Source organism: Pteropus vampyrus, unplaced genomic scaffold (assembly GCF_000151845.1).
Source record: "Pteropus vampyrus isolate Shadow unplaced genomic scaffold, Pvam_2.0 Scaffold363, whole genome shotgun sequence".
In the NCBI taxonomy this organism is placed as follows: domain Eukaryota; kingdom Metazoa; phylum Chordata; class Mammalia; order Chiroptera; family Pteropodidae; genus Pteropus; species Pteropus vampyrus.
In genome coordinates this window covers 1,212,065-1,228,753 of record NW_011889144.1, presented here as the reverse complement: position 1 = coordinate 1,228,753, position 16,689 = coordinate 1,212,065, and the positions used below count along the sequence as shown (strand labels likewise).

At 36.3% G+C, this 16,689-nt stretch overlaps 1 protein-coding gene across 1 annotated transcript in view; it reads right to left on the bottom strand.

Annotated features, from left to right (window-relative positions):
- Positions 1–4,344: 4,344 nt before the first annotated feature.
- CUL4A (cullin 4A) overlaps positions 4,345–16,689 on the bottom strand; it is a 50,965-nt gene continuing 38,620 nt past the window's right edge. The window contains exons 16-20 of the mRNA XM_011379519.2: positions 11,680–11,793; positions 9,757–9,862; positions 9,399–9,571; positions 7,103–7,255; positions 4,345–5,447 (exon numbers count right to left, since the gene is read on the bottom strand). Coding sequence (XP_011377821.1) covers positions 5,352–5,447; positions 7,103–7,255; positions 9,399–9,571; positions 9,757–9,862; positions 11,680–11,793 — 642 coding nt within the window. The 3' untranslated portion in view covers positions 4,345–5,351. The remainder of the gene's footprint in view (positions 5,448–7,102; positions 7,256–9,398; positions 9,572–9,756; positions 9,863–11,679; positions 11,794–16,689) is intronic.

Here is a 16,689-nt window from a genome sequence, read left to right as displayed (position 1 = left end):
ATTCAAGCTACCAGTAGCTGCATCCCATCAAACCTGTTCCTACCCCACACTCAAAGAGCAGTGGCCCCTTGTTGCCACAGAGACTGGACATTTCTCAATTTTTATTATTCTTTACTATTTCTTCCTTAAAACTCCCCTCTTCCTTGATTCTGTTCTACCCATGTCTTTATTCTTATCTCTAATCCTTATTAGTTTCTTCTATCAGCTTCTCTTCATTCACTCATCAGTGTTTATTGTCTACTGTGTACCAGACACTGCAGATTCAGGGATAAAAATGTGCTCTGAAAGTTCTCCTTAAGACTGATGAGTAGAGCCCCAAATGATAATACAGTATGGCAAGAGCTGTGATCCAAGTGAGAAATCTAGATGTAAGGAAGGTCTCTAGACCAAATGAGATGGAGGGTGAACATACCTTCTGGAGATGATGTCTGGACTTTTCAATGATAAATTGGCATTCACAAAATGCAGAAATGAGGAAAGTGTACATGTGTACCAAAGAGATGTCTGAACAGGCCTGTGCTGGGATTTAAGAGCCGAAGGATGAAACCACTACTGACTCTAGAGTGGGTCTGAAAATCTGCAGCCTGTGGCCATTGTATAGTGGAAAAACTAAGAATGGTTTTACATATTTAAAGTGTTGTTTGAAAAATAATAATAAAAAATATCTAAAAATGACTGTGTGGCCCACAGGGCCTAAACTATTCACTATCTGGCCCCTTACAGAAGTTTACCACCACTACCTCAGACATGAGGGAAGAGAAAAGAACTTTAAAAATTTGAATGAGTCTCAAGAAGATATTCTTGAATATCAAAAGTAGACATTAAAAAGTCTACTATTAAAATTGAGTTATCAGAAAACAAGAAATGATAATCTGATATAGAAGCCACTGCCAAAAATACTAACTAGAAACAAAAATGGAACAGTGTATTGTGGGCGGGGACTATTGGTTTTCATTATAAGATCATCTGGCCTATTTGGTCAACAAAAATTCCTCTTAAAGTGAGAGCAAAACAGTTGGAAGGGAAGATGCAATGTAGGAAATAAGTGAGGAACATTTCCCAGAACAGAAGGAAGTCACGAGTCTTCTGAGGAACAAGATTCACTGAGTCCCGGCAGGACAAATAAAAATGGGCTCACATCTAGACACATTCTTGTGAAATAGAAAAACTTGGGAATAGATTTTAAAAGTTTTGTTAAAAAGGTGACAAAATGACAACAGACATTAGAGATGCAAATTAGAAGACTATGGAGCAATGATTTTGAACCTAGAATTTTATATGTAGCCAAATTATTAAGCATAAATGCAGAGTAAATCAGACAAGCAAGGAATCAAAGTCTCCCATGCATTCTCTCTGATAAAATCATTTTATAATATTCTTTATTAAAACAAATCAGGAAAATGAAGACTGGGGATCTGAGGAGTAGACCTAAACAGGAATGGAAACGAAAGAAATTCCAGGACTACAGCTATGCAGATCTAGAAAGCAAATGGTCCTAACTGAAAGCAGTATCAAAGGGTTCAGAGGAAAATGTCTTTAAAAAATTGGATTCGTGCAAATAGTGTAATAAGAAAATTGTTCATCTTAGTGATAAGACAAAGGCATGTTTTTCATTAGTCAACAATAGCAATTTAAAACTCCAGGGAAAACAAAAAGCTGGACAGGAATGCCATAGATCAAATATAAAGCAAGTTAAAACATGACATGAGTTTTGAGCATTTGATGGAGTATAGAAAAAGATACCTTATTTGTCTCTGATGCTTACAGTATTATTTGAACTGCACTGGTATAGAATTACATTTCACTCTTATTGAGCTAGGCACACTCCTTAGTTCTAGAGTGAATTATGTCATAAATGCCATTTATGAGTTTTCAACTTTTAGATAAAACATGCAAATTTTAATTATTAAATAAACACAAAAGTAATCCGATGAGCTGTCGGAAATTGGGAGAAAGAGAGTTAAAAAATATGGGGCAAATATGGGCCCTAACTTCCCCTTTTCATAGAAGCACATACCAAAAGGCCATGACCTTCTCTCCACATTGCAGTACACTTCAGGCACTTGGTCACTGCCCATCACTCACTGGCAGTTCTCTGTGCTGCTCCAAGTTACCACTCTTGATCCACTTGGTCCCTGTCTTCCCAGCTTTGATCTCACTTCAGCCCCCTCCCTATTTCTTCATATCCCATAATTGCTGATAAGAGCTTCCTCCACTCACAATTCTTCAGCCCCATGAAGAGCACAGACCTGTTTACCTCCCATTTACCCTCATAGGGGCTGATTTCCAGGGTTGGCTGTCATAATCGGCCCTCCATCACACTCAGTTCACTCACCCTTCCAAGGACATACTTGGCTTTCACCTGTTCTCACTCCTCCTACCCACTGCTGCACCCAGATATCAGGCCTGGGGTGGGAGGCTCTCTCCTGTTGTACCTTCCCGGGTCAGTCTGCCTCTCTACAGGATGAGGATGCCACCCTAACACTTGCAAAATTGCTGAAAGAGCTTGTCTCAGAATGCTTGGATTCCGCTCTTTCTCTAGCTGTTTCATTTCTCTTGAAATCTCGGTCTGTACTCACTGTATTTATTCTGCTCCCATTCTCTTAAAAACTCATCAAGAACACAGCCACACTTATCTCACAGGTTGTTGGTCTCATTCATGCTAACTTTTAGTTGTGTGTACTAAAATATATCAAAATAGTCTTATTTTTATCCAAAAATTTACCAGGCTTTTAAACTTTTCCCCATGTAGACTTTTAAGAATGTCATTTGTCGCTTATTTTTAAAAAATGGATCTTAACTTTTTGCATTCTGAGAATTTAAAAAAAGTATCTTACATTTTCTTATATTTATGCTTTCATTTTTTAAAACACTTCTATCTTTGACCACTTGGAACTTATTTTAGTTTAAAAAGAGTATAAGCTAACCTTGCTCTTTTTAAGGTGGTAACCCAAAATTTCCCAACATTTGTTGAAGTTTCCCTTTCTCTGACAAGATGCCCTTTTATGCTACACATTCCTGTATTTGGTTTATTTATGGACTCTATTTGGTTCAAGATTTACTTATGTGCTCGCAGCATGCTGTTTCAATTATATTGTGTTGTGATAGGTTTTAAATCAATTTCTGGCTATTCTTGCCTATTTGCTTTTCTATTTAAACTTTAGAATTACCTTGTCTATTTGAGTTTTAAAGGGACATCTGACATCTTAAGATACTGCATAGATAAATGTAAAAGCCCACACCTTTCAGTTATTCAGGTATTCTTCGATTTCCTAAGTCATTTAAAAATGCTTTTCATATAGATATTTTCTTGTTACTAGGTATTTCATTATTTTTTGTTGCTATTGAAAAAATGACATTCCACTATACTGACTTTTCCATTTTGTGTTCAATTAAAAACCTACTGAATTATTTTTTCAGTCATAGCTTTTCAGTTGCTTCTCTTAGATTGTTTGGTAATAATCATTTATCTTAAAATAATTTCATCTCCTTTCCAATTTTATAGCTTTTTTCTTAAGTGCCTTTTCCTTTTCAATAATTTCCTCTATACTACTTGTTTTCACCACATTCATCTTTAACTGTAACAAACATTAAATGATACTTATAAGTAAGAGAATGGATATAAACAAACACGATAGGAAGTACAGTACATGTTGCTCTTAATCACCATGAAGTCAGACCAGTCTGCCGATGATCAGGGGTAGTGGTTTGTGAAAGACAAGGACAGAATCGTTCCTGGAGTGGGTAGCGGGTGTTTGCTCTGCTCTGGTTCTCTGTCTGTTATACTAGTCATGAATTCTAAGCTGCTTAAGAATTATGAGGAATGTGTAGTTCACATACCACAAAGTTTTATCAATGTAATTTTAAGGCCAATTAAACTAATTTTATTCAGAGTAAGTCTACATTAAATTACAATATTAATCTCTAGAGACAATGAACTTAAAATATTAGTAGAAATCTATTTGGCTTTTTATAGATTACATATTATAGAATTCACAAATTAAAATTTACGAATATAAAATGATGATACTTAAAGAGTGAGGACTTTCATATGGAAACCCATGTCATATTTTAAACACGCATGTTTCAAAAAGGCAGACTCTTTTAATAATTTAGCACAAAATCAAATTATATAAACTTGGTATATTCCAGAAAATATTGCTTTAAACACTTATACCATGATCAAAATTCCTTTGGTAGTTTTTAATTAAAATGAAACATGCTATTATGTAAAATATAAAGTACTTTTAAATGTTATCATAAAAATATCTTTGTTATAGTTACCATACTAACATCATCATCTGCTGTTCATCCTCACCCATACATACACAACATGAAACCAGGTGCCAACGAAATCCTTTTAATCTTTCGACAAAATAACCTCTGCTTCACAATATCAAGACTTTAAGTCTCCTATAAAACATTTTACAGTGGTTATAGCACAGAGAACAACAACTGTCCCTGCACATGACTGTAAAAACAAAACCAAACTTTATTATAGCAATCATACAAATACTGCAATTAAAAAAAAAATCAAACAGCAGTTACCCCAATGCAAAAAACAGGGACTGCTAGACTCAATCTTAGAATGGTAAACACAAACACACTATCCCCTCAACCTTAAACAGAAAATTCACAAATAATTCAGTGGAAATAAAAGACGCTGATGGGTTCACTGCATCAAACACATCAGACCCGATGTCCTCTTGGCACATCAGAGATCTCACTGAGAAATCTCATTATCGAAAAATCAGTCATCAAAGTTTAAAACTTTTTGAAAATAAAATGAAACAGATGCCAGTATTTAGGTTGCATAATCGATTAGCCAGTTTTTAGCACTGACTGTTTCTTCCTAATGTTCACCAATTAAGGGTTCTTGTTTTTAATCTAAGTGTTCATCAACTAAGATAGCTTATCTCCAGGAATACCTAAGTAATCTTTGTAGCTAAAGAATGCAGCATAGAGGGTCTTTTTAATTGTGCATTCATGATCACACACACAAAACAAACCAAACTTTCAGGTTTTTTTTGCCACAAGAACAACACCTTACAAAGGAACCTCATTTAACCAATATCTTCTTGTCCAATCCCGAAGTCATTTTGCACAGAGCAATGGAAACAATTTAAATGCCTAAAAGAACAAGAGGAAGAACTGGAGGGGGAAAAATACATATGACATTTGCAAATCTTTAAGCCTTGTGAAGGGTTATCCAAGAATCATCTCCTTTCCTTCTAAGCCAAAGTATCTGTGCTGGCTCAATCCCAGAAAGCCCAGGAAACAGCACAAAAGCGTTTCACTGCTCTGAAGATACATTCCAGTGTCTCATGGAAGGAAAATAGCTGACCGACACGTCAGGCCACGTAGTGGTACTGATTTGGATTGTCTTTGTCTCTCTCCATATAGTCTCTGTCTATAAGAGATTCGATTCTCTTTTTCAAATCTCCAGGCTAAAAAAGAAAAACAAATCCCCACAATTATAGTGGCATTAAAATTACAAACACAGGAGAATATAACATCATGCATGAAGTATGTGATTATAATTATGTACATATATTACATATATAAGTATACGTATTTATAAATTAATTATAAAATGAATAGACTAAAACTCCCTACTTCAAAGACAATGTTAACATTATCTCTTGATCAAAGTGTTTCCATGTGAATTTACTGTCAAAGCAGGGCTTCCTGTGGAAAATGGAAAACTTGTACAATGTAAATACATTATTTATCATTAATGAGTACATAAGCACGGCAGATCATTAGGTAACACATTTTTGTTTGTTTCAAAGGGAAGTCTGATAATGTCTCAGGGCATTTTCATTTGCTAAGGACATTTTCCCCTAAGTAACAAAACTATATTTTATTATTATATATTAACTACATATACTATATTTACATAGTAAAACCACAAATCTTGAGTGTTCCTTTGCTAAAAGTGGATGACTGAATTGACATGTCCACATCATGACACGCTTGCCCAGCTGTGCTGTTAGGAAGCATGCCTATTACTGACATTTGAGCAAGCTTTTCCCTGTATAAGGGTACATTCTATCTTCCAAACAGCACGACTTTCTATTCAGTGATAGATAATACATCTTACAATATGTGGCTGAAATCCAATTACCTATCAGAGCAGTACTAGGTGCCATGGCTGTATGCACACCTTACTTTCTAGTTGGTCTCTTGTTTAATTGCTAGGTCTCTCATCTGCAAAGGGGAAAATCAAACTCACCCTGGCTATGGTAGCAAAGAATGGTGTATGAAGCAGTGTTTCAAGACTGTGCAGAGCACTATGGAGCACATGTTGCCTCTTGAGAATACAGGAGCCCAATATTTGCTGAGGTAGGATGCCACTCCCATTTCAGTGTCAACTTATTGGTCTACCTCAACTGACTGCCTTGGTGAGGAGGGAGGGTCAGCTGCTCTTTTATCGAACTGAGCAATACCCAATCAGGGCACTTCTACACTAAAAATACATGCAGCGGGTTCAGTCATTGAAAGGCCAGGTACCATTAGAGTCCCCTACTTTCTAGGTGGATAAATATGTTTAAGAGCTTTTCATGATGCTTCCCTCATTTACCCTACACTCTACATATAATTAGGACAGTGACTCTCAGTCCTGGAAACACAGATGAACTGAAACATTTTAGGGAAGACTTTTTATTTAACAGCAACAAGGACATATTACTGAGGTAGAAAATGCTTTGTGGCTTATAAAATGCTGAGTAAATTAGTTGTTAGTATGATTTCCTTAAAATCCTGTAATATAACTGAACTGTTAACTACTAAGAATAAACATGTCCAGATTTCCATGTAGTACCTTCTTCTTCCCTTCTTGAAAATATAAGTACAACATCCCTACAAGTGAGAATTTTAGGTATCTATCATTCCTACAATGGCGATGACGAACATTTGGTATAAAGTCCCTATCATCATCGGTCAGTTTTCTACATTTAGTGTATACATGAAGGTAGATTTTTGTAGCAAATTATCATTTATAATGTAGAATAAATAATATGATTCTGAAAGTAGTGTGAATCGGACATACTTAATGGTTTTGCTCAATACTACAGGTTTAATTAAGCTAATATACATTTACCTTTACTGGAAATTTCAGCTGATTATATAATTCAGAAACTAGAAGATTATGACCAAGAGTTTTTCTCATCTTCATTATTCTGACAATAGCAGCGTCAATCTGATACTGTCTGTCCTGAAACACTCTCTCAGTGGTGCTGACTTGTTCTTCAACCTGCACAGAAAGAAAAAAGTGAAATGTAAAGATATATTTTAGTATTAATTATTTCATATTGTTGAGTTTGATAAGAAACTTTTGATGCAAAAAAAGGCCAACTGGATGAATCTTGTTCTGTTATGCATTTTCATTTGTTCTAATAAAACCTAGCTTCCCAAAAACAGTGCAACTTCAGTACCAAAACTTGAAAAAGAATCTAAAAAGTTATATTTCTCTTATAAAAATGCTGTAAAAACCCCATGTAAATCCTATATAATCCTGGATTAAATCCAGTAGCACAGTAAAGAACACAAAACAGAGCATAACAGCCATCAGGTTTTATTTGATGTATAAACATTGCTCAACATTAGGAAACCTACTAATGTAACTGAGATCATCACAATAATTTCAAGGTTAGATTATATGATCATCTTGATAGATGCTGTAAAGGCATGATAAAGCTGAAAATCTATTCTTTATTTAAAACAAACTTTAACATAGAAGGAGTAATTAAAAAAAAAAAAGAATCTGAACATGATAAAGAGCTGTCATGAAAAGCAAATAGCAAATACTGGTAACAACTTTATGTTAAAAAGCAACCCAATGGAGTCTGCAGATCAAAGGGGATTGGGGGAGAGGCAGGTTTGCTCATGTATGTAAGTTAAGTATGTTTCAGGAAGGGAGGGCCATGCTTTCATCATATTTTCAAAGGGAACCATGACCCAGTAATTCCAGGACAAGGATTTTATACTGAAGAAACAACTTATTTCCACTAGGCAGAAATGGAAACAACCTAAATGCCTTTCAACAGGGCACTGCCAGGCTCTTGCAGGTTCACATGGATTCATATAACGGATTACTCTGCACCCATTAAAAACGAAATCCTGACATGGAAAGAGGCCCATGATAAAGAATAAGAACATGTTACAAAATGGTACATATAAATGGCATATGAGAGTAATCCATTAAAAAAAATATGTATATCACAGAAAAAAGCTGCATGAGTGCAAATATGGCAATAAGTGGTTTTCTTTGGGGGAAAAAGATGACAGTCCCACTTTAGAATTATAAGTCCAAAATTTTATGCCCTTTAATCACTCTCTTATAAAGTCCTAATAGTAAAAAACATGGATCAAAGGATATGTCCATTTAAATCTTTAACAGATATGTCAAACTGCCCACTAAAAAAGGTGTACCAAGCCAAACATCTTAAAAAATAAAACAAAAAAAACCCCCAAAACATAGAAAAGAATGTTTTCTCATATAATGTCGATCCTGGATATTATCAAACTTTTAAACATTTCCCAAATTGATAGACAAGAAATGGAATATCTCTTTAATTTGAATTTTATAAAAATTACTGATGTATCTTTTATATACTTACTGGTCTTTTGTATTTTTGTGTAATCTGAACATATTTTCTAACTGGTAACACAATCACTGTCTACTGCTGGAGGTGGAGAAAGTCTTGTGATACCACTCAGATCAATTAAAGCTGTCCTTGTGTTGTCTGAATTGACCTTACTCCTTCAAAGGCCTCTCCTCACTCATTTACATGTTCAAGGAAGACAGCTGGATATCCTGTAATATATATGGTTGCCAGGGGTGCACCTGCCCGCCTGGCCTATATGTTTGACAACAGCCCAGGGGTGCAAAGGCTTTTGCATTAGGGAAGGACTGAGGGTAGTGGTCTAGAACCTGCTCTGGACACAAAATTTGAGAATCCAGATGCTCCATCTGTACACAGGTCACAGATACAATGTCAGTAGGCCCATGACACAGCCCTCACCTCTTCTACCCCAGGAACCTGACTGAGGTCAAGGCTGACAGAATGGCTGAAATGTGCTGTGCAAAAATAAAAAGACAAGTCACTGGGGTTTGAAAACAATATGTCCTCTCTGAATCTGGGAAGATCTGATTTATCACACCATTTCTGTGAACAGGAATAATTCTTAAATGCATTTCTTTCTGATTTTCATTCCTACTGTAAATATTAAGTTAATGAATGCTACATTAAAATAAGTACTCTTATAAAAACTATATATTCAAATTAGATACTTTAGAAATATGCTTTGGAACTCTTACAGTCAAGAAATTACTACAAAAACTAATCATTTCTTGCCGAATACTCTATAAGTAAAAAGAGAAAGTTTACACATACTGTTTCCTTCATCTGAATTTGATTGATCTTTATTCGAAACAACTTGTGCTTGAATTCTCCGTTAAAAATGAATTTGTCTCCATCTTCTACTTCCTTTCCTTTGGGACTTTTAATCAGAACTCGTGCTTTGCCACAGGCCAGGGACTGTAACGTTCTTCGTAATTCGCTGTCCTCTGAATGGGGAGAAAATGCAGGTACAGGTTAGCATTAAAATGAACAAGACACTTAACAATAATGAAAGAAACCACATGCTCAAGTGTGATGAGCAGAGACCAAGTCTACATCTTCTCTTGAATGAATAAATGTTATAAAAACAAGATGCTCAGAAACCATGCATTCATGAAGAGGGTTTTCATACCTATCCCAGTGGCCATTTTTATATCTTCGAAGCTGAATCCGTCCCCTTCGTTGAACATGAGAAGCACCAGAGTCTGGAAGAGGGACACCTGGAACTCCTTCTTTCCCTTAGAAAAGAAAATAGACATATTATGTGTGAAGCTATGTTTGCATAACTGGAAAAATTTAGGAGGCTTCTTTTAGCTCTCAAACTTTGGAGGTGGGTAAGAAATTACTAATTAGCCACCAATTACGAAGAAATTATGTTACTGATTTACACAAGAATAAAAAAACTTGGTATTGCCTTAAAAATTCTCTTGAAATATTTTTTAAAGTCGTAAAAAAGTTCTTTAGTTAATTATGTTGAACAAGAAGGGGTTATTATCTGAAGTCAAACTTTGCTGACAGATATCTAAGAGTAGCACCCTTATGTCCCATTTTTAGCCTGCTGAGGTCCTCTTCATGGTGGGAATGCCACTGGAGTGGGTGGACAAAGCATGAAAAAGCAGTGACAAAACTTGTACGGACAGAGAAGCTGGCAAAAGATGCAGTCAGCATCGTTGTTAAAAGAATGAGTAATGAGAATAAGCATAATCGTAAACTGTCAGACTAGCTTTCCTGTGATGTACATGATAAATGCAAATCTAGCTCATATAATTCCTCATCTCTATTCAAAAAGTCCCCACTGCAGAAACTGGCCACATGCAATTAATTCTGGGTGAATGACAAAGCACCCCATGTGAGTGCTTCATCCTCAGGCCTAGCCACGGAAGGCAAGAACTGTCATTGTGATCATTCTGCAGAGGTTCAGTTGTGAAGCTGACAGTAAGGGGATTGTAATATCTTAACACTCATAATAGCTTAAAGACTAGTATGTGTAGTTTTATGTATGTAACCCTGCACAATAACACACAGCGAAATATGTATGTATGATATATATAATTGTATATATAGGTACATAGAGTTGACCTTTGAACAATATGAGGTTAGAGGCACCAAGCCCCATTCAATTGAAAATCGTGTATAACTACAGTCAAACTGAAAATACAGTTGACCCTTAAACAATATGGGTTGAACTGTGGAGATCCACTTTACTTTTTTTTGGAAAAAATCTGCATATAAGTTGGACCTGTACAGTTCAAACCTGTGTTGTTCAAGGGTCAATTGTATAATTTATGACAGGGTATAATTAATATATTGTAACAGGATAGCAAAATAGAAATTTTGTAATGTTTTTTGCTTAGTGTACATAATTGAATTTTATTTACAAAATTAAAGCTAAATGTGACTATGAAGGGACTGTTTTGTGATATCCTTCTTCATTTAATCAATATATTGTATACATTTCCCCTCTTAAAATTTCCCCTCTTTATAACAGCACGGCAACAAATATTCTAATTTATTAATCTGTGACAATGTCTTAAGGCGAATTCCCAGAATTGGAACTACTGCCACAAAGCATGTGATTTGAGAAGTTTTGAGATTGCTAAACTGCCCTTCATAAAGCTCATGTACTTCCTCCAGCAGTGGGCGAGAGTTGCTGTTTCTTTTAGTTTTAGCTTTTATCAACTGCATAGTCAAAAAGTGGTATTTTATTATATTTTAATTTGCAAGTCTGAGATTAGTTCTGTTTTACAGATATTTTTCGGGATTCTATTACCTGTGAAAATGTCTACCTCTCTAGGACACTGCGGTTTAGTCTTGCTTTTTTGAGTTGCCTCTCCACATCCTTTGCTCTTTTTCAATTAGGTAAATGCTTTTCCATTCTTACTGATTTCTTATTGACTGCAATATTAATCCTTCAACTGTTTTAATTTTATTAACTTAGAAAAGCCTGTGCTGAGTTATACTGAATAAACTTTTTTTTTTGCTATCAAAGTTCAAACATAATTTAAAAAAATCTATTAACATACTTACAAAAATAAAAATGAAACAAAAAACTTACTTCCTTAAACTCTGCTTTTAAAACAGCATGTCCCAATGTAGTTTGCCATTGAAGTTTTCGACCACTGTGCTTTCCAAGGTAAAATGTCTTAAATACTTCCTGAAGTTTGATCATCTGTCAAGCACAGAAAAACAACAAATTTAATTATGCTAAACACCATTAATCTAGAGAACCACATATTGTTAAATTTATAATGTTTTTATAATTCTTCATTATCACATTGTGTGAGAGGAAACCCCTATGAATAAATAGGGGTTTCCTCTCACACAATGTGGTAATGCTTGGACTGGTGTTTAATGTACAAACAGGTTGTATTCTGCAGTCTCCACATCCCACACCTGGGCTCCCCTTGGCCAGTGGCATATGGAAAGAAGACCACAGAGGCTGTCCTCAGATCAGTTAGAGACACTGTCTGAGGCCCGCCTAGGTGTACCCTGCCAAGTCTTAGCTCAAGTTCTCACTGACTCCTAACTGCTCTAAGGGACTTGCACTGCCTCATCCGTGAACTATGAACTATGGTAATGGCAAGGCCCCTGCATCACACTGCAGTGAGGGATAATATAAAACACCCAGGATGGTGCTTGTATAGGAAGCACAACATAAGCTAGTTATTATTTTCACTGTTATTTTCTTGGAGGATTTCTTACATTTTCCAAACTTTCTGCCATTTTTTATTGTTGTTACCTTACTTTTAGGTTCCTGAGCTGCTCCTTCTCCAGGTGTCTCCCTACTTTCCTACTCTTGCATCTGTTCTTCTTTAGGGATAACTTATTTCTCTGACAGGAGTTTCAGTATATGTGTTCTTATGCTCTACAACTGTTTCTCTAACTTACTTTTGCTCATAATTTCTTTAGTTCCATTCGCATGTCCTTCACTCTGCACCCAGATCACCAATGGTCTGTGTTCCTAAATCCAACAGCCCTCAGGCTTCATTTTGTGAGATGATTCCTCTTAACAGCTTCTCACACAGCTGCCTCCTCCTACCTCTTGGCATCTGTGACACATGTCGCTTAGACTTCCCTATCTCTGTCTGGAGTCCATGTCACTCCACACATGCTGGCATCCCCCAAATCCTGTACACCTCCCATTTTGCACTCTGGTCATTCCCTTGTAAGTGTCCTTGGCTATGTCCAAGATCTTCCTAAGAGTAAAATTCTTCCAAGCCCCTTTCTTCTGGAATTTCTTGACTGTACTAGCCTGTCCTACGTCTCCCTCTCCTGGCTCTCCATGGTCCCTTCCTCCATTTCACTAAGCACACTGTCTTATTCTCTTAGGCTTTCACGCATGTTTCTTCTATCAGACCTGGGAACCCACCTCCCTACCCATTTTTCAGAACTACTTCCTCAGAGAAGCCTTCTCTGACCACGCTTAGCTCTGACAACATTTACAGCAATTTGTGGATCTCTCCTCTAGACAGAGAGCTCAAAGATGGCAGAATCAAGTCTGAGATTTTCATTTCTGTACACTCTGTACTAGTAGGTGCTGAGTGAATAAATAACACCTGCTGTTCCTGGGTCTGATGCACCCTTTTAGTGCCTTTGCTTCTGCTAAAGTAGTGCCCTCTGTTAAAAATGCCTGTCAGCCCCATGTCTACTTGGCAAACCCCTCTTCAAACTCAGCTCAACAGACATAATTACCCAACTCCATTACCCAACTCCAAAAATATCAAATTCCAGGCATGGTATCATTTCATTTCTATGTATTTTAGTGTATGTCTAAAAGGACTCTTTTAGAAAATGTTATCTATTATACCATAGCACACCTAAAAATTAAAAGCCAATAGTGTGATAAAACTCTTAATGCATACCTTTCCTAAAAATTATTTCCTGACGTTAATTCTTAAGAGTGGTAACAATAATGACCATAATAAGGTAGCAGCCACTAACATTGGGTGCTTACTATGTGCTAATTACCATTCCAGGCTCAAAATGGATCACAGAGCTAAATGTAAGAGCTAAAATTATGAAACTCTTAGAAGAAAACATATGGGTAAATTTTCATGACCTTGGATTTAGCAATAGTTTTTTACATATGACACCAAAAGTACAAGTAACAAATAGAAATAATAGGTTAATTGGACTTTGTCAAAAGTAAAAACGTGTGCAAAGGACACTATCAAGAAAATAAAAAGACAACTCCCAGAATGAGAGAAGATATTTGCAAATCATGTACCCGATAATGGGTTCTATATATAGAATATATAACGAAGTCTTACAATCCAACACCAGAAAGACAACACAATTTAAAAAAATAGGCAAAAGATTTGAATAGATAGTTCTTCAAAGAATAAATGGCCAATAAACACATGAAAAGATGCTCCATATCATTAGTTATTAGGTAAAAGCAAATCAAACCAAAATGAGATACCGATTCATACCCGCTAAGATGGCTGTAATCAAAAAAATGGAAAATAACATTGGTGAGGATGTAGAGAAATTAGAACCCTTCTGTTGCTAATGGTAATGTAAAATGGTACAGCTACTGGAAAACTACAGTAGCTGCTCAAAAAGTTAAACAGAATTATCATATGATCCAGAAATTTCTCTTCTAAGGATATACCCCAAAGAATTAATAGCTATTCAAACAGTTGTACACTCATGTTCACAGCGGCATTATTCACAATAGCCAAAAGTGGAAACAACCCAAGTGTCCATTAATGGATGAATGGATAAATGAAGTGTAGTATACCCATATAATGGAAAATTATTCAGCCTTAAAAAGTAATGAAGCACTAACACAGACTATAACATGGATGAACCCTGAAAACGTGCTAAGTGAAAAAAATCAAACACAAAAGGCCACGTATTATCTGATTTCATTTATATCAAACTTCTAGAATAGCCAAATCCATAGAGAGTGGATTAGTGGTTGCCAGGGGCTGGGACAGTCTGTGTGTGTGGAGTTGGTGGGTCTAGGATGGAATGGGAGTGACTGCTTAATGGGTCCAGGGTTTCTGTTTGGGATGATGAAAAAGTTTTGGACTAAACAGAGGAGATAGTTGTATAACTTAACTGTACACTTCAAAAAGGTAAATCGTAGGTATATTTTACCACCATTAAAAAAAAATACAATATGGTAGGCCTTAAACATCTTTTGCTAGAAAACAAAAAATGCAGGTGGTATGTTGAAAGAATAAGAAACCATCTGAAAAGTGCTCCCACTAGCCAAATATGGGACAATTTGAGTATCACATAATAAATTAAAATCTATGAGTTCATACTGATAAAGACAGAAAAAAAAAATTAAGTAAATCAATGGGGTTAGAAAGGAAGGCTCTTAAGAGTAGAATGTGATTTCTAAATATAGGGAAATGATGGAGCTAGGAAAAAAAAATCACTGTTCATCAAGGTAAAAATGGACTCGGGCAAGAATTAATGAGAGTCTGATAGGGAAATCAGAGTTTTACATAGTCTTTAAATAAAATATTTCCCTACAAATTACTTAAAATGAAAAATACCAATAATAGAGTGGAAAAACTAACACCTTACCCAAATATTATATGTAACACCACCAATGGGGGCAAATGAACAGCATGTGCCTCTGCATGTCATGAGAGGAAATGATGCCTCCCATGTGGGATTCCGGTTAGATATGCATGACATGAATCCAATCAAATAAGTCTGAACTGAGAGACAATTTATGAAAAATAGCATGTATTTTTAAAACCTGTCAATGTCATAGAAAAAGAAAGATTGTGTAGCTGTTACAGATGAAAGGAGACTAAAGACACAACTAAACATAATGTATAGATCTGGACTGAATGTGGTACTAAGAAAAAATGCTACAAAAGACACAGTTGGGACAACTGACAAAACTGACATATGGCTGTATATTGGACGTTAAGTATTAGATCAATGTTAGGTATTTGAATCTGACAACATGCTCTGGTTATGTTTTTGGGAAATACTAAAGTATTACAGGTAAAAGGCAATCTACTCTCAAATGGACCAGGAAAAAAAATAGCATATATATGGAGAGAAACAGTATAATGCACATGTGGCAATGCTTAAAAAAATGAGTGAAGGGTACTAGAAATTCTTTGAACTATTCTTACTAATTTCCTATAAGTCTGAACTATTTCAAAATAAGGAGTGAATCGATTTGGAGTGCCACAGGAGAGGCATGCCCAGGTTGGAGTCTGTATCCAGCAGAGGTGAAGTTGGGTGAGAAAATGAGGGAGGATTTTCTGGTGAAGGTGACTGGGAAGATAAATCTTAACAAGCTTCAAGTACTGGGGACTGATGGGGTGTGAAGGTTTTCTGGAGAAGGTGGTTTCCTTTAGAAGGTTACACAGGTAGGCCTGAGAGAATGAAAAAACTGTGTGGGTTTGGGACCCAAAACTAGTTTAGAATAGAGGGAGTAAGACATCCATGTGCGTGAGCTGGAAAATACAGAGCCTTCGCATCAAGTAGAAAAACTAGTTAAGGTGCTGTCACCCTTTCCCATAGGATAGAGAGATTCAAGGAGGGAGGGAGGGAGACTGGTGATGGGAACAACCTTGGATGCTGAGTCTGGAACATCTCTGTACATTCAACTGGGCAAGTGGACACACAGGCTTGAAGCTGAGAGCGGTGTGAGTTGAGTTCACAGAGAGGGTGTGAAATGAGAAGGGAGCTGAGGGGGGAATTCTGGAGAATGTTCACATTTAGGTAGAGAAAAACAAGAGAGGAAAACTACAAAGGCACCTGACCAGTGAGTTCAGAAACAAAAGAAAATAAAGATATTCTTAGAAATGGAAAAAACAACTTCAGGACGGACTGTTTCTGACCCAGATTCCCAGTTTCCATGACTCTGTGCCTTTCTTTGCCCTTTCTAGAAGGCCCCTCAGCTGGAAGGCCCTCATGCCCACTCATCCTTAATTCCCAAATCCCACAGTGGAACTAGTCCTTTTTCACATCAACTAGTAATATAATTAATGGTGTTTATATTGTTTCCCCTACTGGTTGTAAGTTCCTGAGCCCAGGATTCTCCCTCAGATGTGCAAATCCCCAGAGTACTCAAAGTCATGGC